Here is a 20,831-nt window from a genome sequence, read left to right as displayed (position 1 = left end):
TCAACTATAACAGGGGTGTCCAACCTTGGCAACTTTAAGACTTGTGGACTTCAACTCCCAGAATTCCTCAGCCAGCAAAGAAGGACAGTGAAAGAATGGGGCGGTGATTAAATATAAGAAAGACCAAACTAATAACTGGTATGGCAACCAGCCTCAGAATTGACAATGAAGATACTAAAATGGAGAATACTTTTTGCATTTTAGGATCACCAACCAGCTATAAAGTAGTAAAGCAATATGCCCCAAACTAGCACATGAAAGAGCAGCAATGAAAATCTTAGAAAAAATATACAGATGCTTGTGAGCTACAAAGATCAGCATCACACAGGCAAAAGTTGGACCTTGAATAAGCACAAAGGAAAGAGTACTGAAGTTTTTGAATGTTGGAGAAGGCTCGTGAGAAAACATCAATAGCCAAGAAAATAACGAACAGATCACAGAACGATTCAGCCAAAATTTTCATTTAAAGCACAAATTATCATATTTTGGAAACATCATACAAAGACCTAGCTTCTCTGATAAGTCCATAATGTTGGGAAAGAGAAGAAAAGGGTGATCAGCAAGTGTGATGGCTGTACCACTGAAAGTTTTGAAGGGACGTAGCAGGGAAAGAATTATACTGGTGGGGGGTCTACCTATTTGATCATCAGGTTGACCCCAACTTGATGGCTCATAATCAATCATTCAATCTTTTTGCACATATGCAACATGTTTGACATAGGCAACATAATTAATATGAATTTAATTGAATCAAACATTTTATGAACAGTATAGTATATGTAATTTATACTTCCCAGTTCTTCATTTTTAATACGTGGGTTGGTGGGTAATCTAATTATATAAAGTGTAAATTACACATACAAAATGACCATTGTCCATAGATAGCACAGATAATGGATAAAAATGACAAAATTAATTTATGAAAGAGCTTTCATAGGTGAAATTTCTATATATATTTTATCAAAAGTTTTACACAATACTGAAATGCATGTCAGATTATTTACAAAGTTTACATAAATATGGTTCCTCATGCAAAAATTATATAAATGTGAATTTTGCAATAATAATGTTAACATAGTACCCTGCATACCAATCTGCCTCGGATGTCTGACCTTACCTACTACTTTTTGGTGGGCCTTACCTTTCAAGTAACTATACATAACACTGCATTCCCTCAATTATTGTATTTGTGGGTTTACAAATGTAACTTTTAAGACTACAATTTTATCCATATCTACTAAGAAAATAGATTCCATTGAATTTAATTTTTATCCACAAGTAAGAGGGAACAGTATTGCAGAGTAGTAGAACTATTCTAATGCTCTCTTTGCTACTATTTTAAAGAGCAGAAATAATTACTGATATATACATCTCTACCTACTTCTTCAAGCAATGGGATTTTTTTTAATAGTCCCACTGCTGAGCTATATTTCCCTTCAGTTTAGAGACATGGAAATGGTAGAGTGTTTTGGATCCTGAATGCTTTCTGCTCATTTCTTTATTCAAATGTAAGGAATCCTAGGGTCCTGAGACACTGCCCAAGGGGCCAAAGGCATTTATAATTTTAGGTCTTATTTCAAACTTTAAAAAAAATGTATAAAAAAGCACATAAAATTTCACTGACATAGTAAATGCCCGATATAACTAACAAAACACCACTACTGAAATAAATGACATCTAATGTGTTTTTTTGAATTAGGAAATTCTGCCAAACACCAGCATATAACAGCAGTTATTTGTAGGGGAAGTATTTCATTGAAAATTGGAGTTATTTTACCTCCAGAGTAGACAGCACTGAACCCACTGGGATGTAGTTCAAGATAAACATCAGAGAGCTGCCCTATAAAGAGCTGTGCAGAAGGCTCTTGAGCACCACTTTTCAATTTCTACAATATGCTTTTTCGATATAAACACTTATGCAATACTGAACTGTGACAGCAGAGAATATTTCCAGGTTCACAATAAATAAGTATAGACAAATCAGCAATTTTCATTTTTCCTAAAAAGGATTCTTTGCAGTGCTAAGATTCTTGGCACATTCACAGGGATTCAACACAGCTTTGTTGCAAATCCTATCAAGTGCTTCTTTTTGCCAACATAATAAAAGGATAAATTTCTGTCACACATCTGCTGTTAGTACATATACTCAGAAGACTATTCTACTGCTTGTTATCCTTACATAATCTCCTTAGCTGTGAGATCAATCCATCAAACTATATCTGAATGAGGAACAACCCGCAGTTAGCTGCTGCCCTTGGTCTTTGACCACGTTGCTCCTTGAAATCTTCTCACACAGCTGCTTTGTTGCAAATCCAACTGCCAAAGAGCTTTCAAAAGCTGCCAATTTATTTCAGCTGTTTCTGAAACAGTACCACTGAGACCCAGGCAGCATTCCACTCACAAACATTCGAGAAGAGGCACTCAATTTAAGGGCTGCCAGGAAAGGCCATGAGGATTCCTAAAAGAGAAAAAGAAAAACAAAGGTGTTAAGACATAATGCAGCAAGTCTCTCTTATTTTTGTCCTCCATTTTATGGGTGATAACCTAAATGCTTTTGTATGCCACTTAACTTTTCACTGTGACAGGAAAAAAACACTTTCCCCCACTCTTGATATTTCAGATCAAGGACTTTTCAATCCTACTCAGAGAAAGCTTGTAGTACATCTGCAACGGCTGTTATACACATACAGTGTTACAGTTCCATTTTCAGATGATCTTATTAGTTACTGAAAGATGACAAGATCTGCTAAATCAAACACAGGATCTTTTTTCTCACCTCTCTGCTAGCCTCCAAAGTTGGTAGAAACCCCCAGAGTGGAAACTACAACATGAGCGACTGAAGAATCCTAAACCCCATTTGACGCATCCAAAACCCAATGACAAATTTGGAACAACTCTAAACAGAGAGACGCAAACATTTCTGCAGCCAATAGAAACTTTATGAACAACTGACAATTAGTCTCCTTCTCCTACTCTCCTTCCCTGTTTATTCTCCTAATTCATTCCTGCATGCTCCACTTAACCATTTTGGGGGACTAAGCTGCAGCAGTGCCCCACTTTGGGGAAGTAGAGGAACTCATACAGGAGGAGCTGCTTCCCCATGGAAATCAGTGTGGCCTTTTCCCTGCTTGCATTGAAAAAGATTCTCAAAGAAAACTGTTCCAGACAATATTCTAATTAGATCAGGCCTTCTCTTAATATTATTTTTTTGGGGGGGCTTGCTCTATTCTTGACTTTTTATTTATTGTTATACTGTTTTGATTTTATTCTACCATGGATGCTTTAGACTTCGTTTCCCATGTCAAGTTAATTGCTATCAGTCATTTGTAGTGAGATATAAATGTAATGAATAAATTATACAAAATGCAAATCCAGAAAAGTAGTTTTAAAAATAACATTTTCTGTTATTTTCTCTTCCTTCCTTAATTAATTAATGAGAGGATCTTTGTGATGTCCATTTAACAGAACAAGAAAATAATTATTCCAGACAATACTGCTTAACAGTTTCATTTAAACTATCTGCTAGATAATGGTGCTTACCTGTTTATCAGTTTGTTCTGTCATACTCTGTTGCTGAGAATGGTTCAGCAGCCAAAACCTGATCTAAGGGAGCAGTGATATTGGAAAGTTCAGGTGATTCTGTCAAGCTTCCAAAATGAGGTTTTGTAGAAGTGACTACATTTAAATCCTGTTTGTTAGCTGAATCCACAGCGTCTCTTTCTATCTCTAGAGGGCTGAAAAGGTTTTCATCTTCTCCCACTAGTTCACGGTATGATTCAGTGAAAGAAATACTATCACAACATTCTGGTTTTTGGATGAGAGGCCAAGCATCTGAAAGATCTCCACAAGTGGAATGTGAAAGAGAACCAAGAAATGCTGGAATCATTTCTCCAATAGAATTTGAATTCCTGTAAAAAGTTGAGAAACAAGAGTAATTTAACAAAGATTCATTTTAAAAAATAATATATAAAAAACTTGTGATCTTAATGTACTGATTGCATATCAATAAATACAAAGTGTGATTTGTGATATATTTATGCATTTGGGGGCATAAAGATGGTAGAAAAATATAACAAAAAAATTAATAATATAATTTTACATCATGTTGTCAGTTATAATTATTGCAAGTGACAGGAGGGAGAGAAGTTCAAAATGCAGGAAATAAGCACAACAAAATTATACTTTTCAGTACTAACCAAAATGCAACAGAACTGAACACTTTAAAAACAACAGTACAGAGTAGGATATAGTTAGAATATAGTTAATTTATTTGAATTGGCTTTTTTCTGTATATTGCACATTCCCCTTCCTCTTTCAAATTAGTGACTGAATTTGTCAGAAATGTCTGTTCTGTTGACTGAAAATTCTACAGAATATAATATAGTTCAATGTATCATGTAATAAGGACAAACAAATATTCAGTAGAAGAGTTAGCAAAAGGCAGAAGTTAAAAACCTGAAGTACCTTTCATGAAGAGTAGTCTGAGAGTGAAAAGGACAGCCATGACAGCTATGTTCAAAGCTACAGGACTCGTCACAGCACAGTGATGGAATCAAATGCACTGGGCCTTGAAAAAAGAAAATCTTAAATAAGAAACAAAGTGCATATAGTTTTCTAGAAATGCAAATAATTTATACTTGTTGAGACTAGCTATGAGCTGGTTCACACAAGTCCCATAGTGTACAGTTGACATATAGTGAAGAACAGCTGTTGGCCTCTGGTCTCGCCTCTCTGTTATGCAAGAAAATATCAACAACAAAAGGGGTTGTTTAGGTCCCATTAAAATTTAATGCCTAGTCAAACAATCCGTCATCCATCCACTTTGGGGAGAGAGGCAAGTGAGGGATGATGATATGGGACTGCGTTCTACACAAAAATAATATGTTTGAGAATGCTACACCACAGGGCTCATATCTGCTCTTATACAAAATCTTTATAACACATTTAGCCTTTGCGATGGTGGTGTTGCACTTAGCCTTCATATAAAGTTTTAGTCATAGAAACATTATATATTTCCATGTGTAATTTTGATTTGCTTTATATTATTAAATGCTAGTAATTCTTTTACTTTAATCCTACTGTTTAATGGGATCTATGCTAGTGTAACATCTTGCATACTAAATAGCAATTTATCCATAGCAATTTACTTTTCTAGGCTTTATTCAAATTTCAGTTTCACTGTGTTTCTCCTACTTAGACTAACCCAGCAAGTAATTTGAGACCATACTTACCACACATCTGTAATGAATCCTGCTGGCCCTGGCAGCATGTTCTATGTTCATATATATTAAGTTGTGATCTATCAAAACATGCAAGTTCTGAACCTTCATAGTGAACATCCTGTGATTGTACAGACCCTTTAGAACAGAGAAGATATTGACACTGGGTGTTAACCCATTTTATTAACATTTAAATTATTCTATAATCGTATCTAGTACCATTACACTTTTATTTAACTTAGAGCACCTATTATAAAAGTTTTCACTTAATATGAATTAAATCATTTTCTTGGATCTTGCTCCTTTATGCCTATTTCCAATATGTTCTAATCCTTGACCCTCGTCATTAAGAAAAATAATTAGAAATACTTGGCAGAAGAAATCTGAAATTGCAACAACAGCCTAAATTGTTGTTAAAGGTTTACAATAATCTGTAATTCTAAATAACATATATGTTGCTTTTCAATAATTTCTTTATTTAAAAAAATCTAAATACAACTGAGTAGCAATGCATGAAAAGTAGCCGTAGCTAACTGCTAACCTTTCTTCTGACTCTCACAGTTTTCACACTGCAACATGACTGCAACATTTGGGATATTAATTTTTGATGTATTTTTGTATGATCTTTTGAATGGTTCACAAAATGCCAGGCAAAATCAAGACAGATATAGAGTATATATTCAACATAACCAAATAAGTGTATTTATACTCTTTGATGTAGTTGATCAAAAACTTCAGGTTACACTTAAGTTACAGTTAGTTAAGCTCCAATATTATTATTTTTTTACACAGACTTTTATTAGATAGTAAAACTCAACATAAAGACCTCATGGGTAAGAATATTAGTAATAAATGTAAAGTGTTGGTGGGGGTGGGAGGAGAGAAACTTACAGTTTGGCTTCTTTTCCATGAACTGTCTCTTGCAATAGATAACACACAGGATGAAGAGCGCTGAAAGTACGGTTGCCAGTGCACTGCATATCACAGCAGCGAGAGCAGTGTCTCGTGGGCTGGAAACAGTTGATGGGATTTTCACCAAATTCACTTTTGTAGTGCCTATATATAATAAAAACATATATCTTATTGATATGAAATTATAAGCAAAGAAGAACAAAAATTCAAACCTCTTTTAGGCACATTTGATAAATCCTTTTAAGAATTTACACAGCACAGCACAAACAGACTAAAAGAAATGGAAATGGCCAGTGAAGTCAAACTCCACTAAGTGCACAAAACCAAAGAAAAATATCCTTAGTGAATATTACCGTTACACAGTCTCTATTTGAATATATCTAGCGAAAGGATCTTATCTTTCTCAGTAATTCATTCTGCTGTCAAACTACTCTTAACAGCAAAATGCTTTTCCCTAACACTCAAATGAAGTTGCCTTGTAACTTAAGACTGTTATTCTGTACACTATACATTTTGAGATGACAGGGAAAAGCTCTAGTCCTTCTATGTGGCATCTATTCAGATATTTGAAGAATCTTACTGATCTCCTCTCAGTTATCTTTTCTCAAAGGAAATCCTACCCAGTTCCTTCAATCTCTTCTCATATCAGTTAATTTTCAGTCCCTTGATCCTCCTCACTGTTATTCTTCACTCTTTTTAAAAAAAAATCTTTCCTAAGCCCAGAACTGAATAATCTACTTGATATGATGAAATTGTAACTTTGCCAGCAAGCTATATACTGTAGATGTGTTCATTGTAACTAATTCTTAAACAGTGTCAGATGAAGATGTTTTCTATTACTGTTTCATAAGAGGATAAAGAACAGCAATCCAGATCTACTAATAACAGCAAGCTCCTCCATTAAATTTATGCTATGTTCGGAGGCCATTTAAACAAGGTCAACAGAATCTATCCACTGCTCAGACTATCCACAATTTATTTAAAAAGAGTCAACAACTATCAACTGAAGTATTTATTAAATACAAGATCCAGACTTCCAAGGAGTGGTGCTATAGTAATTAACTAGTCTTATGAAAAGAAGAGAAGTGATTTTCAACAATATACCAAATATTCTCCTCCTCATATCTGAAACAAAAATTTAGGAGACTATCAGAAACAAAATAAGGGGAAAGACGAAGTTGATAAAAATCTTCTGAGTCTGGACCTGGATCTAAAACAGAAAATAAATAGAATGATTTCTAAAATTGGAATGAAAGAAGTAGCACATTTGTTTTTTCAGTATACTGTATCCAGAAATAAGCAAATTGAATAGAGAGGTTCCATTTGTATTAGAAATTTGTACATTTTTAAATGTGGTTTTCAGGACTGATCCAGAAAATATAGCAGCATGAATACATCATTTTTCTATGACTGAGGAAAGCAACTACATATTTTGAGGAGATCCTATTGCTCCTACCAAGGAGCTTTTGCCACTGTGCAAACCTGGAAACTGACAAAAGTTTATTTGTAATCCTTCATGTTCTAAGCCTGTGATGGCAAAACTATGGCACGCGTGCCACAGGTGGCATGCAGAGACATTTGTCCGGGCATGCAAGCCCCAGCCAAACTTACCTGCACTGCACATGTACGTGTCTCCCAGCTGATTTTTGGCGCATTTGAGGCTGTTTTCACTCTCCCGGAGGCTCAAGGGAAGCCTCTGCAGCCTCGGGAGGCTGAAAAACGGGCCTTCCAGAAATACTGGAAGTGCCAAAATGGGCCCATTTTTCGGCCTCCAAAGGTTGCAGAGGCACCAGGAGGGCAAAAACGACCTCCTCCAGGCTCCAGAGGCCCTCCAAAGGCTGAAAACAGGCACTTCCGGTTTTTCCGGAAGGCCCGTTTTTCGGCCTCCTGAGACAGCAGAGGCTTCCCTCGAGCCTCTGGGAGGGCAAAAACAGCCTCAAATGCGCCAAAAATCAGCTGGGAGGCATGTGAACACACAGTGCAGGTAAGGGGGTGAAGGTGTTGTGCGCGCATGTGCGGGAGGGCATTGCATTGTGGGCGCTGGCACACACACGCTTTCGGTACACAACAAAAAGTTTTGCCGTCACTGTTCTAAGCTCTTTCAAATCCGATCAAGTCAAATTAGAACACAGCACTAGCCTAATTTCTATGAGGAAAATACTGAAAAAAACCCAATCAGAAGATCAAAAGGAATTCATCCATGTATCTTTTGTCTACTCTGAATACTGATAGATTAGGTAATTGATGTTGAAAATAAAGCAATTACTATTTTCAGTATATCAAATACAACAACAGGAAAGTTTAATGATGTATTAAAGACTTTTAAAAATACTTTGGGAACCTTATTTCTTTTGTCTGATTAGCCTTGTTCATCATTAATGGTGATACATTAAATGTGTGAATGGGTCAAGCAATATGGGAGCTATCTCAAAATGGGTCTATACAATAAATATATGAACTTTATATATTACCTGCATACAGTGGCTCTCTACACATTATAGTAAACAAAACCCAAAGGCAGAGCCTGCCACTATCACTTTATGCATTCTTTATGAATTATGAACTTCTGCCGAAGGCTATCATTATCTGTATTTAAATGTTTTTAAGTTTCAGAAATCTAAAAAACCTGTCTGTAATAAAAAACCCACAAAAAACCAAGTATGTACAGTATAACTAATGCAACAAAAGGTATGATGTAAGACATTTAATGCTTTTAACACTACAACTGACTATTCAACAATTATAAATTGGCATATTTATGGAATCTCATAAACAGCACTGGTTTCACATGCAAACATCCACAAATATTTAATGTAATAAAAGATTAAAAGAAACTGTTCCAACTTATTAGCTTCTGAAAAATGTTAAATCTATTACCACAAGTTGGTCTTGACAAAACTAAAAGGGTATAATTTGCTGAAAAATTATATGTAAAGACATAATGGCCAGTTAAAAGACCAAACACTGACAAAGTATCTCTATACACTTCAACAACATTTCTTTAATCTGGGTACCTAGAAATGTTGGACTCCAATTGCATTATAGCAGCTGACGTCTTAATGCATCTGGAAAGTGCCTCTTTGGCAAAGACTGCTCTAACATGTAGTTACTTTAAATTTCCAATATATATTTAGTAGAAAAAAAAAACATCCAATGGTTTTCATTATGGTCTCTCTTATTAACTACTATCACTTTACATGAGGGAGAATAAAGTTTTATATTCTGAGTAAACAGGAGAGAGATGACTAAGCTACAGCTAGGGGACAAGAAGAAAATGCTAATCAGATAAACTTGGCTAGATTAATCATGGATTTATATTTCTTTCAAGATTTTCTAGATGACTAACTAAATCCTTTGTATCAGATCTGTTTAGCCAGAAAGAATCTGCAATATATTGCTATGAGCTGTTGTGTGAGAGAATGACCAGTTTACCAAAGCTACTATTGACTGAAATTCTGCCAATAGAACTAAGTAATGAGCAAAAAGTATACAATTCAGTAACAGTGACCACAGTATTTAGATAAATTAGAAAAACTGAAATGTCTGAACCATTTTCTTATATAGTTAAATTATATAATAGAATATGCTGGGAATAGTGCTACATAGTTATAATGATGAAAAAACGTATTTTTAAAAAGTCACAGCATTATTTCAGAAAGAAAAAAGTAGACAGGTTGACACTCTAGTATCATAAATGTACTATTGATGAAATGATGTTATTTACAATATTAGACTTTTTACTTATATACATAAACATCCTTGTTTAACACGGAGTTGCCAGAGTAGATAACTCTTTCCTGGATTACCTGCAAGAAAATTCTTTCATCTGTAAACCAGTAGCCTTTTTGAAATTTGACAGAATAATAAAAATGGAGATTATGTAGCTAAATTATGCTACTATTAAGTATAACATTTCCTGTGCTATAAAAAATTGCACATATATATAGGTAGTCCTTGATTTACAACAGTTCATTTAGTGACCAAAGTTACCATTGGCACTGAAAAAAGTGACTTATGACTGTTTCACACTTATACCATTGCAACATCCCCATGGTCACATGACCAAAATTCAAATGTTTGGCAACTGACAAACGAAGTTGATGGGGAAGCCAGATTCACTTAGCAATTGTGTGGATAATTTAACAATAGCAGTGATTCACTTAAATTGTGACAAGAAAGATCATAAAATGGGGCAAAATTCACGTAATAACTACCTTGCTTAATGACAGAAATGTTGGGCTCAACTGTAGCTATAAGGATTACCTGTAATTATCTCTGCAAATTTATACTAAATATTCAGAAACTTTCACAGGAAAGAAACAATATTATTATTTTCGTCTTCATAATGCATCTACTCATGGACTTATATTTAACTATAAACTTATTACTGATATCAACTCCATATAAAAATATTTATGGAACAGATCCAATTATAAAGTACAATCAAATCACATTATTAAGATTAATGATTACTCCCTTGAAACATTTTCATTTCTAAAGTGCACATAAAAGTTGTTAATTAGAAAAGGATTGATTGATGATCTGCTAAATAATTTTAATTAAAAAATAAAATTTATTATTTTTTGAATCCTTAAAAATATAAACAACTGGATAACTCATGCAGCATTAAATCTTAAAATAATGCACTATTATGATATTGGCTTCAAACATATTATCTGAATTATCTGCTAGCTTTCATGTGTACATATTGAATTTATTATGTGTGCACATCAAATTTATCAACAAATTGCCTTTTTTCTGTGGTAACAATAGTAATAAGATAATATTACTATAAGAAATGTTTCTACCTTTTCTGTTTTGCAGAGCTTCGCAAAATTATTGACATTAAATATACAGTTCCTTCCTTATCTTTAAAGACTACCATAGAAACGTCAAGTTACACTTTTTCAGATTACCTATTGATATTTTTTCTACACCAGTGTGCTTACAATATTTTAATAACAATATTACAAGCAGAAAATTCTACCTCCCCCCCTCATCACTCTGCATTGGCTATTAATTACAGTAATCCCACAATGGAGCTTTTGATTATTAGATAGGTTTTCAATTGTCATTCCATGTCATTCAATAGACATTGAATGCTAAATAAAAAAATATTCTGGACCCATTCTTTTGTTCTGTAGACACCAGCAGAGTGTTTTTCTTCCTTACCTATTATTTCTGAAAAAGCAATTTACCCCACTATGAAACATTCATATATTCCAACACCTTCTATTTTAATTTATTTGTCTCTCTGAATTGCTAGGAGTTTGTTCATCTCCAGAGTTTTTCAGATTGCTTTGTTTGTTTTATGAGAGCTAGTGCACCAATGTATGGGGAAAGAACATCATGCTCTATATTTCAAGAAATGGGCTGGAGTTTCACCTTAACTGTGTGCGCAATCAACACAGTGGCATATTGAATAGCACATCAATGGCCAACACAACAGACATCATACCAAGGAAGGGTACACTTAAATGCAATATGATAAACAGTATTTCATTCTTTATCTAATTTTCTGGAAGCTGAGGACATAAGGAACATAAGCAATGCTTGTTATTGCTTATAAATTAATCTTCTGGTTATAATCTAAATTACTTATCTTGTTGAGTAGAATGGTTTTTTAAAAGGTATGCTATTTTCTCAAATGGAACAAAAATGAATTACTGAAGTATATCTTCATTGTCAACAAATTTTGTGTCAATAAATTCTGAGCAAAACTCAGAAAAAGCCTGTACAGATCACATTTCTGTAATCTTGTAGTTTAATGAGCAAATGTTTAGTTAGTAATTAATATCAGGTGTAAATGCTTTCACTGTCCTTAAGGGTTAGCTGTTTTAATAAATACAAAAGACAATCCATTCAGTATAGGTTAATCATTACCCATAAACCATTCCCACTCAGGAATTTCAAGTTCACTTAAATCTGATAACTAAGCAGCTATTTTTTTTGTTAATAAAAAGTAATGATTAAGTTAAATATCTTGCAGACATCCTATATGTAAAATAAACATTCATTCAGCCCCTGGCAAAGAAGGATCCTAATTATGGGATTGACTCAAAAGATGAAAGACTGGTTCTAGTATTAACTTGTGTAAAAAACTGGTTAAGAGAATTACTGACTTCATCAAATCTCATGGCTGAAATTAACACTTTCTTTCCTCTTTCCAGAGAATAAAGCTTAACTTCAGAGACTATTTATACAATCTGTCTCTGTATAGTAATCAGCTCTTCCTGCAGTGGTGTTCACACACTGGTGCAGATGTACCTGTGTCTCAGAGGTGGTATTCAGCAGGTTCTGACCAGTTCTGGAGAACTGGTAGCGAAAATTTTGAGTAGTTTGGAATACCATCTCTGACTGGCCCTGCCCCCCTATGTTCTCTGCCTCCCGAGTCCCAGCTGATTGGCTGGGTCTTCTTTTGTTGCCCTGCACAGGAGAATGGAGCTGGAAAGCAGGTTAGTGGGGTGGGGAGGGAATGGGATTTTGCAGTATCCTCTTGGAGATGGGTGGGAATGGAGATTTTACAGTATCCTTCCCCTACCACACTCACCAAGCCATGCCCACCAAGCCATACCATGCCCACCAAGCCACGCCCACAGAACCGGTAGTAAAAATATTTGAATCGCACCACTGCTGTGTGTGCACAATAGGTAACTGTAAGGAATAAGAAATCTCACAGTAAGTCACATCCCCATTTAACTTGTCCTTTCTTTTTAACAAGGAAGTGCAGCTCCATGACTTTCAAGAGGCCTACATGAAACATTCTTTCTCTATGACCATTTGGTATAATTAGGCAGGAAGAAAGGGAAAAAAAAAGGAACAGGTGACTATTCCTATGGAACTTAAAGGTAAAGGTTTCCCTATCCAATCGTATCCGACTCTAGGGTGCAGCGCTCATCTCTGTTTCTTGGACGAGGGACCCAGTGTTGTTCGAAGATAATTTCCATGGTCATGTGCTCACACTGCTTTACAGCTCTCTCTAGGCGGTTTACAGAGTCAGCATATTGCCCCCCAACAATCTGGGTCCTCATTTTACCCACCTCGGAAGGATGGAAGGCTGAGACAACCTTGAGCCTTGTGGTACCTATTAATCTACTCACATTTGCATGCTTTTGAACTAGGTGGGCAGGAGCTGGGGCAAGTAACGGGAACTCACTCCGTTGTGCAGAGCTCGGGTCTTGAACCCCTCTGTCAGCTCTCCAGATGACAAGTTCAGCATCTTTAACCACTGAGCTATTGCGCTCCATATGGAAAATAATCTGTGTTCCAAATGTACATTAATTTAAGAGCTATCTAGTGCTGTGTGGGTAAATATTTAAGAACCAGCTTTGCCAGCTCCATTGCCATTGCCATGGTGCTAGTTGCAGAACAGCTGATCAGAGATTGGTGTTTTCCAAGACAAGCTCAACTATAGGAAGGTATCTCCAACTTATGAGCCTAGTTAACAATAAGGTTAGTAAAAAGTATTTTTGACTACTGGGGTCAATACATTAAAAAAATGCAGCTTTTAAATCCCTTGCTGAACATGCCCAAATGTCATTTTTTTTGTAGAGAATAAACTAATTGTGATATTTTAAAAAACTGGCCGGGGTAAACCGGAACTTTATTAAAGAAATACTGGTATAATCAAAATCAAGACACAGTTCATTAAGTAAGTCTAGAAACTTGTTTTGTTTCATACAATATATTGCAATCACTATATGTGGTAAAAAATGAAATAACGATTCCCATCCCATTTCCTTGAAAAATAAAACCAGAAATAGAAGGAACATAAGAGGATCCTGGAACAGAATTTATTAAACAAATGTTTAAGGGCCAAATTATGGTCAGCAAGGAAGCAGTTCAATTCCTTTAATCAATATCTTAGTGTATACTGAGTTGGCATCTGCCTCTATAGCCATATGCTAAGTTAAAAGTAATATGATAATGCCTTCAATATCACAGTTTTAGATTCTCTGTTATAAAGAGCAGAAAAGAAATAGCAGTTATGTTTTTAATAAATTTGTATTTATTATACAAGTGCAATATTTCATCTCTAATATCCCTTGAGCTGTCTTTCTGCCTACTGGCTCTGACCAGATAAATGCATTAGCTCTATGCTCTAGGCATTACCAGTTTCTTATGTTTGTCTGGACATGAAGACCACAAATTACTATTGAGACAAAATGTAAATGGAAAGTTACTTTAAATCTTACATCTTATTATGAATCCTCCAGATTTAAAACAACTCCATTCTTAAAAGGCTGTTTTTAGGCGTGTGCATCTTCCAAATGTAGAAATACATTTTCCATATTTCATCTAGCTACTTTATCTAGTGATGAAAAAATTGATTCAATATGTTCTCCTTTGGCATAAATGTTGTGATATTTGATCATGTTAGAGAACCATGTTTTTTTAAAAACGTAGAATTAGAAATTAGTTTGATATTTGATGAATATGTGATATATATAATTAGTTTCTCTTTTGTTGTTGTTTTGGTTTTTTTTTTAAAGTTAGTTGCTGATTCAGTATTTAAAGTATTTTCTGTTTTTTGTAGTGTCTTGTAAAATTTGCTGAGGCAAATTAATTAAAAAAACAAAAAGTCTTAGCAGTGATCTAAATTGCATGTTCACATGAGCTAAGAACTTATTATTCTCCTGAAATAGTAACTGTAAATATACAGGTAGTCCTCAACTTACAATCATTTGTTTAGCAACCATTTAAAGTCACAACAGCATTGGAAAAAAATGACTTAGCAATGGTCCTCATGATAGTTGCATCTTCCCCGTGATCACGTAATCTAAATTTGGCTGCTTGGCAACCAGCAAGTATTTATAATGTTTGCAGCATCCCAGGGTCATATAATTGCCACTTGTGACCTTCCCAGTTGGCTTCTGACAAGCAAAGTTAATTATGGAAGCCAGTTTTGTTTAATGACTATGTGGTTCACTTAACAGCCACAGTGATTTGCTTATAATGAATGTGACAAAAATGATTCTAAAATTGGACGAGTCTTACTTAACCACCACCTAACTTAGTGATGGAAGTTCCGATCCCAATTGTGATCATAAGTCAAGGACTAGCTGTACAGGTAGTCCTCGACTTCCACTAGTCCTCAACTAGTGACTATTCCAAGTTATAACAGCACTGAAAAAAGTGATTTATGACCATTTTTCACACTTAATGACCACTGCAGCATCCCCATGGTCACATGATTTACATCCAGATGCCTGACAACTGACTCAGATTTATGACGGTTGCAGTGTCCCTGGGTCATGTGATCATCTTTTGTAACCTTCTGATAAGCAAAGTCAATGAGAAGCCAGATTCATTTGACAACCGTGTTGCTAATCTACCAACTGCAGTGATTCACTTAGCAACTGTGATAAGAAAGATCGTAAAATGGGGAAAAACTCACTTAACAAATTTATCACTTAGCAACATAAATTTTGAGCTGAATTGTAAGTCGAGGACTACCTGTACTTCATGCTGATTGATGTATTTTACTTTTTTATTCTAAATTTATAATTAAGATTATATTTACATGCTTTTTTCCAGTCCTTCAAATTTCTGAAAATTATATGTATATTGTATCTAGCAGAATATAATATACAGTATTCAGAAGTGCTTCCTTTATTTTCTGCAGATTTATTTGTTCTTGATTCCATTTCAACATATGCCATAGCATTATTTGCTATTACTGAATGATACAGAATTCAGTGTTTATCATAAATGTTTACATAAGTGATTTCTCTTCTTTTGCCTTTTATTCTCCTTTTAGAAAGTCCTTTTAACTTTCTGATGGCCTTTTTACAATCCACAGTCAGCTTTTTCATGAGTAAATATTTAAACCACAACTCTGTTTTAAAAGGTCTACTGACGGAGAGTAGATGAAAGCAGCCCTGAAATTTATAGCTAGCTAGGTAATAATCAACTGCTATCAACATTCTCTGATCATTATTAATGTTGCTATCACATTATATGATCATAGGATTTTAGCCTGGGAAGTCTGTGGACCCAATTTAGCATTCAAGAGCAAACAGTAATTTGTCAAAACACACTGTAATATAGTGTATCAGCATGCATATTTTATTTGGGGAAGTTCTAAGAAATTGAACACACTTACTAAACATTTAGAATTCTTTCGACATAATTATTGTGCCATTTTTATTTACAATATGCTAAAGTTTCTAAAAACTGGAATAAATTAGTTAATTTGTGAGTCAATTTACCTAGTATTAAAGTATTATAAAAACAGCTTAATATCAGTATTCAGCAATACACATAATTACCTACAGATGTAGAGAAATCTTCAAAAACATATTTTGACTTGATGAGAACAGCAACAGGTTTCATATTACTAAGTCCTGATTGTTGTTCTCCATATGGGATCTTTCATTAAATGCTTCAGTTTGAAAGGCTACTGTTTTACTCTTCCAATTAGAAATGTTATTCTCCACAATATTCCTGCCTTCACTGAGTTGTTAAAATGTCTCTTTCAATTTTTTAACTGAAAGAGTGGGGGGAGGAGGGGGATGCTTCTGTGTGAATGGCAGGCGCATGCGTAAGCACGTACATCTCCATATGTGCAAGGATACATGCATCCCCATTGCTCACACAAATGGAGCTTCGTGCATGAGCCAGAGCACCTGCAGCTCGCACAAATGGAACTGCACACATACAGGTGCACTCAGCCACCGTTTGTGCGGTTCGCTTCCAAAGCACAAATGGAGCTTCATGTGCTTGTCTGCCACTTGTGCGGCTCATCCCGAAACACAAATGGAGCTTTGTGCACTCGCCCATCACTTGTGCTGTCCAGTTCTGAATGGGCCATGGCCCAGTGAGCCATGCCCTGAGAGTTGGGGTCCCCGATTTTAAATGAAGACACGGGTAGATTCCATTAATTTTGCTTCCTTCATTTTCCATAAAGAAGGAGGTACTTGTTGCATGTACTTCCTGTATCTATCATCTATTAGTCAGGCTACTAAATGTCAGATATAGTAACGGTACTACATTATGCTTAAGAATAGTATGACTTAACATCTGCCATACCATGCAAACACCTCACCTATTGTAGAAGACAGATGCACAGGCAACAATGCCTGGTGCAATAGAGAGCTGTCCCACCACACTGGAGAGCCCTCTAGGTGCATGTCAGCTGTTCCAAATAAGACATGCATGAGAGATTGCACAGTGCATTAGCAATGACCTTAGCTGACTGTGAGAGCTGAACAGTTCATGAGAGAGATTATATGGAACAATAGGAAGGAACTTTCACCTTCCACTGCAAAAACTGAGTACCTGTCTCCTCTTGCTTTACTATGCAACCCACCATTCCTATCAGCTGTTACAGTAACCCTCTATTTATCCCGTAATGGAGCCTGCCATTAATGTGCAGGTCATTAAGTGGAGCACCTGGTGCCTCAGGGTTGGGACAGACCCTTAAAGGGATAGTGCAGGCCCAGGCCAGCCTGTCCCAGGTCTCCCAAGGCTTATCCCACCCTGTCCCTCGGGGTTCCCCAGGCCTTATCCTGCTCTCAAGCTGGCCATGCAGCCAGGCAAAGGAACAGAAGGGACTGGCACATGGAGGGCATTTACAGCTATCTGGCTACCCAGGGAATGGGCGGGACTCAGCCTGCTTCTCACCCAGGGCCAAGCAGTACCTACCTTACCATTTGGGGGTGGGGGTTGCAGAGGAGCCTGGCTGATATGATGCAAGGCTCAGCTCTATTGCAGAAATTGCTGGTCTTGTGGCAGCCTTGTGCTTTTCTTCTAGCAAGTAGTATTTATAATACGAATAGAGGGAGCTCTGGTTTTTTTAAGGGGGCTTCACAAATCCCCTTAAACCCACTCATTTCACTCTTTGTAGCTCTCCAGGGAATAATTACAGACATACAGGTGGTCCTGCAGCTATAACGTCGACTGGGGACTGGGACTGATGTGATGGTAAAGTGTGACATCATGTGACCGCATTGCTTAGTGATAGCAATCTAGGGTTTCCAGGTTGTCACAGTAATCAGGAAAATGCAGTTTACATTATGAATGTCCTAATATTTCAGTATCAGAAGCACTTACAGTGTGGTTCATAAGGAGGAGGTGGATCACCACAAGGGATACATTCCATATCCTGAAAGCCTCCAAGCTTTGTCTTTCTATAAAATCTGGAAGACAGAAGAAAAATATCACATTTCTCATATCTGAAAAAAAAAACAACCAGCTCATTTCAGAATTATGCTAATAAAAATCCATAAAAAGATATTGAAATAATATAGGATCATATAAGTCGAGATTAAGCAAGAGGTTCAGGCAGTGACACTCTTCTGATGGGCTAGGACACCCGTTTAATGCTTTATTGGACCGAAAGACGAGGGCAGCGGTGAGCACAGCAATGATGAAAAATGGGCAGATTCATATCAAATGCATAAGCATGGGTAAGATTATCCTTTTTCCTAAGTTTTAGGAAGATTGTTTTTAAAATGGTGAACAGTACTATACAGAACTAACTAACATGGCAGGAAACAATGTGCCAAATTTTGGCAATCGTAACACTGAAATCCAGCAGTGCAATCTGGTGCATTCTGGGAAAAACAAAAAATGGGTTTCTAGGCTCACTGATCCCAGGAATCCTACAAGTTCAAGGCTTTGGTCTAAATCCAGAGGTGAATTTGGTGAAACTTTTGTTTTGTCATCATTTGTTTTACTGTAGCTTGTTGTCACATACTTCTACTTTGTCCTTTACTTCCATCTGTCCAATTGGAAATCTGATGGGGAATTCACTTGCATTTGCTTGATGCTAATGCAATTTTTCATGTGATCTGCAAAATTAATTTATTAGGATCTTGGATCATATTGAGAAGTATAGGTACACTAAAACCAACATAAATTAACACCCCCACCCCCAGATTTCCAACCCATCACTGGGAGGTCAGGGATGGGGAGGGCTATGTGAGCAACTCTTCTTTGGCCATTTTTAAGATCTCCACATTTCCACCTAAAATATGGTACCTTTATGTCTCCTTTACACATATCTGAACAATATGCACTGCATAATGGAATTCTGAAGAAAAGGAAGTTCTGCTATTGTGAGATGACTTTTCATTAGAGTACCCTAAGAGCGAGGCTTCAATATATAATCACCTATTACATCTGGAAGACATGGTAGAAGGAAAATCTCAATTTAGCAGACTGACTTTGATGTAATAGACTTAATACCCAGTGGACAATTTTACATATCAATTAACATCAGTTGTATAATTAAAACTGTGTAATGATGTAAACTGCATCATTTCTTTAATAAAAATAAATGCATTTACTATTAATATTGTAAATATTTATAATATTGAATAGACATTTGGAAGCAATAGACATTCCCTCTTCTCAGTTTAAACCATGAAAGCAAGTTTTCACTACAGTATACAGAAGCAATTTGACAACTGTAGCAGAGCCAGCCAAAACTGAGAATACGGTTATTTACAGTCCTTCATAATTCCTTCTATAACTTACCCAGGCAAGCAGTCTCCACAAACAGCATTGCTAATGGCAGAACAATTGCTTTTCTGAAATCGATTTACTGAAGCACAGTCCAAACATTGTTTGCATTTTTGAAAGCCCCAGTCCTCTTTGAATCGGTTTGGCCTGCACGTCATGCACTGGGCATCCTCGCCATATCCAAAACCGCATTCCTGTGGGATTAACAAGCATTATTGTGACACTTAAAGAGACATGAATAATGGGAAGCAACAAAGATAAAATGAGGTCTCAGGGTAATTATTTCTGAAAATAAAAAATAATCTTTTCAGCAATTCCTAAAGTGCTGTCCATTGTGGATAATCCCCTTTACTTTTATAAGAAATACTAACTTATCCACTTTCATCTCAGAAACCTCTAGTATTTGAATGAAAAAAGATTCAGTGGATTCCTACTGCTTCATTATTATAAACTTATGGAAATTGCTGGCATGTCCATCTTTAAACTATGCCAACAATGTCAAAATTTAGAAGCTAGCCTATGAAGTCCTTCAAGCAATTATATGAACACCAGAAAAATAATTTAATATAAACTTGTTGAGTTAAGCTGAAGGTATATATGATCAACAAAAATGCTTACAATGATTATCTTATATAAACAATAGAGAAAGCTATACAATTAAATATGTTAAATATAGTGCAAAATTATCTATGTATCTATTTATGTATCTATTTATGTATCTATTTATGTATCTATTTATGTATCTATTTATGTATCTATTTATGTATCTATTTATGTATGTATGTATCTATCTATCTATCTATCTATCTATCTATCTATCTATCTATCTATCTATCTATCATTCTGCAATACTTGGGGGCTCACATAAAATACATGAAATTGTACATAACCAAACAAAATATCAGAAAATATAATAGCAGCATAAAATTCTATCACATAAAAAACTGTGGGAAAATTTAAAAAAATACTAAGATAACCCTACAGTTCCTCTAAAAAATGCTTCCTAATAGAAACTGTTTACAAGAGGGGAAAATAAATTTGCACAATAAATAAAAATAATATATTGCTAGACAATTATCATATAGGCAGACCCAGTTCTTTATGTTGTCCTGTTACTTATGGAGTGCTACAGGGCTCAGTTCTTTTTAACTTTTATATGAAGCCAGTGGGAGAAGCATCTATCAGTATGAGATATTGGCAAATTGTTGATGATAGCCAAACTGCTACCAGTCT

At 35.6% G+C, this 20,831-nt stretch overlaps 1 protein-coding gene across 3 annotated transcripts in view; it reads right to left on the bottom strand.

Annotated features, from left to right (window-relative positions):
* Nucleotides 1-740: 740 nt before the first annotated feature.
* Nucleotides 741-20,831, bottom strand: part of TNFRSF19 (TNF receptor superfamily member 19) — a 41,324-nt gene continuing 21,233 nt past the window's right edge. For all 3 annotated transcript variants that reach the window (XM_087966268.1, XM_087966269.1, XM_026674986.2), the window contains 7 exons: nt 19,614-19,792; nt 18,186-18,271; nt 6,111-6,275; nt 5,232-5,357; nt 4,465-4,567; nt 3,541-3,908; nt 741-2,458 (listed from right to left, as the gene is read on the bottom strand). In XM_087966268.1, the coding sequence (XP_087822394.1) occupies nt 3,548-3,908; nt 4,465-4,567; nt 5,232-5,357; nt 6,111-6,275; nt 18,186-18,271; nt 19,614-19,792 (1,020 nt within the window). In that variant the 3' untranslated portion in view covers nt 741-2,458; nt 3,541-3,547. The remainder of the gene's footprint in view (nt 2,459-3,540; nt 3,909-4,464; nt 4,568-5,231; nt 5,358-6,110; nt 6,276-18,185; nt 18,272-19,613; nt 19,793-20,831) is intronic.

Source organism: Notechis scutatus, chromosome 5, assembly GCF_049901735.1.
Source record: "Notechis scutatus isolate UNSWTSFEM ecotype Mainland chromosome 5, rNotScu1.2, whole genome shotgun sequence".
Taxonomy (NCBI): Eukaryota; Metazoa; Chordata; class Lepidosauria; order Squamata; family Elapidae; genus Notechis; species Notechis scutatus.
This window is presented reverse-complemented; position numbering and strand designations above follow the sequence as displayed.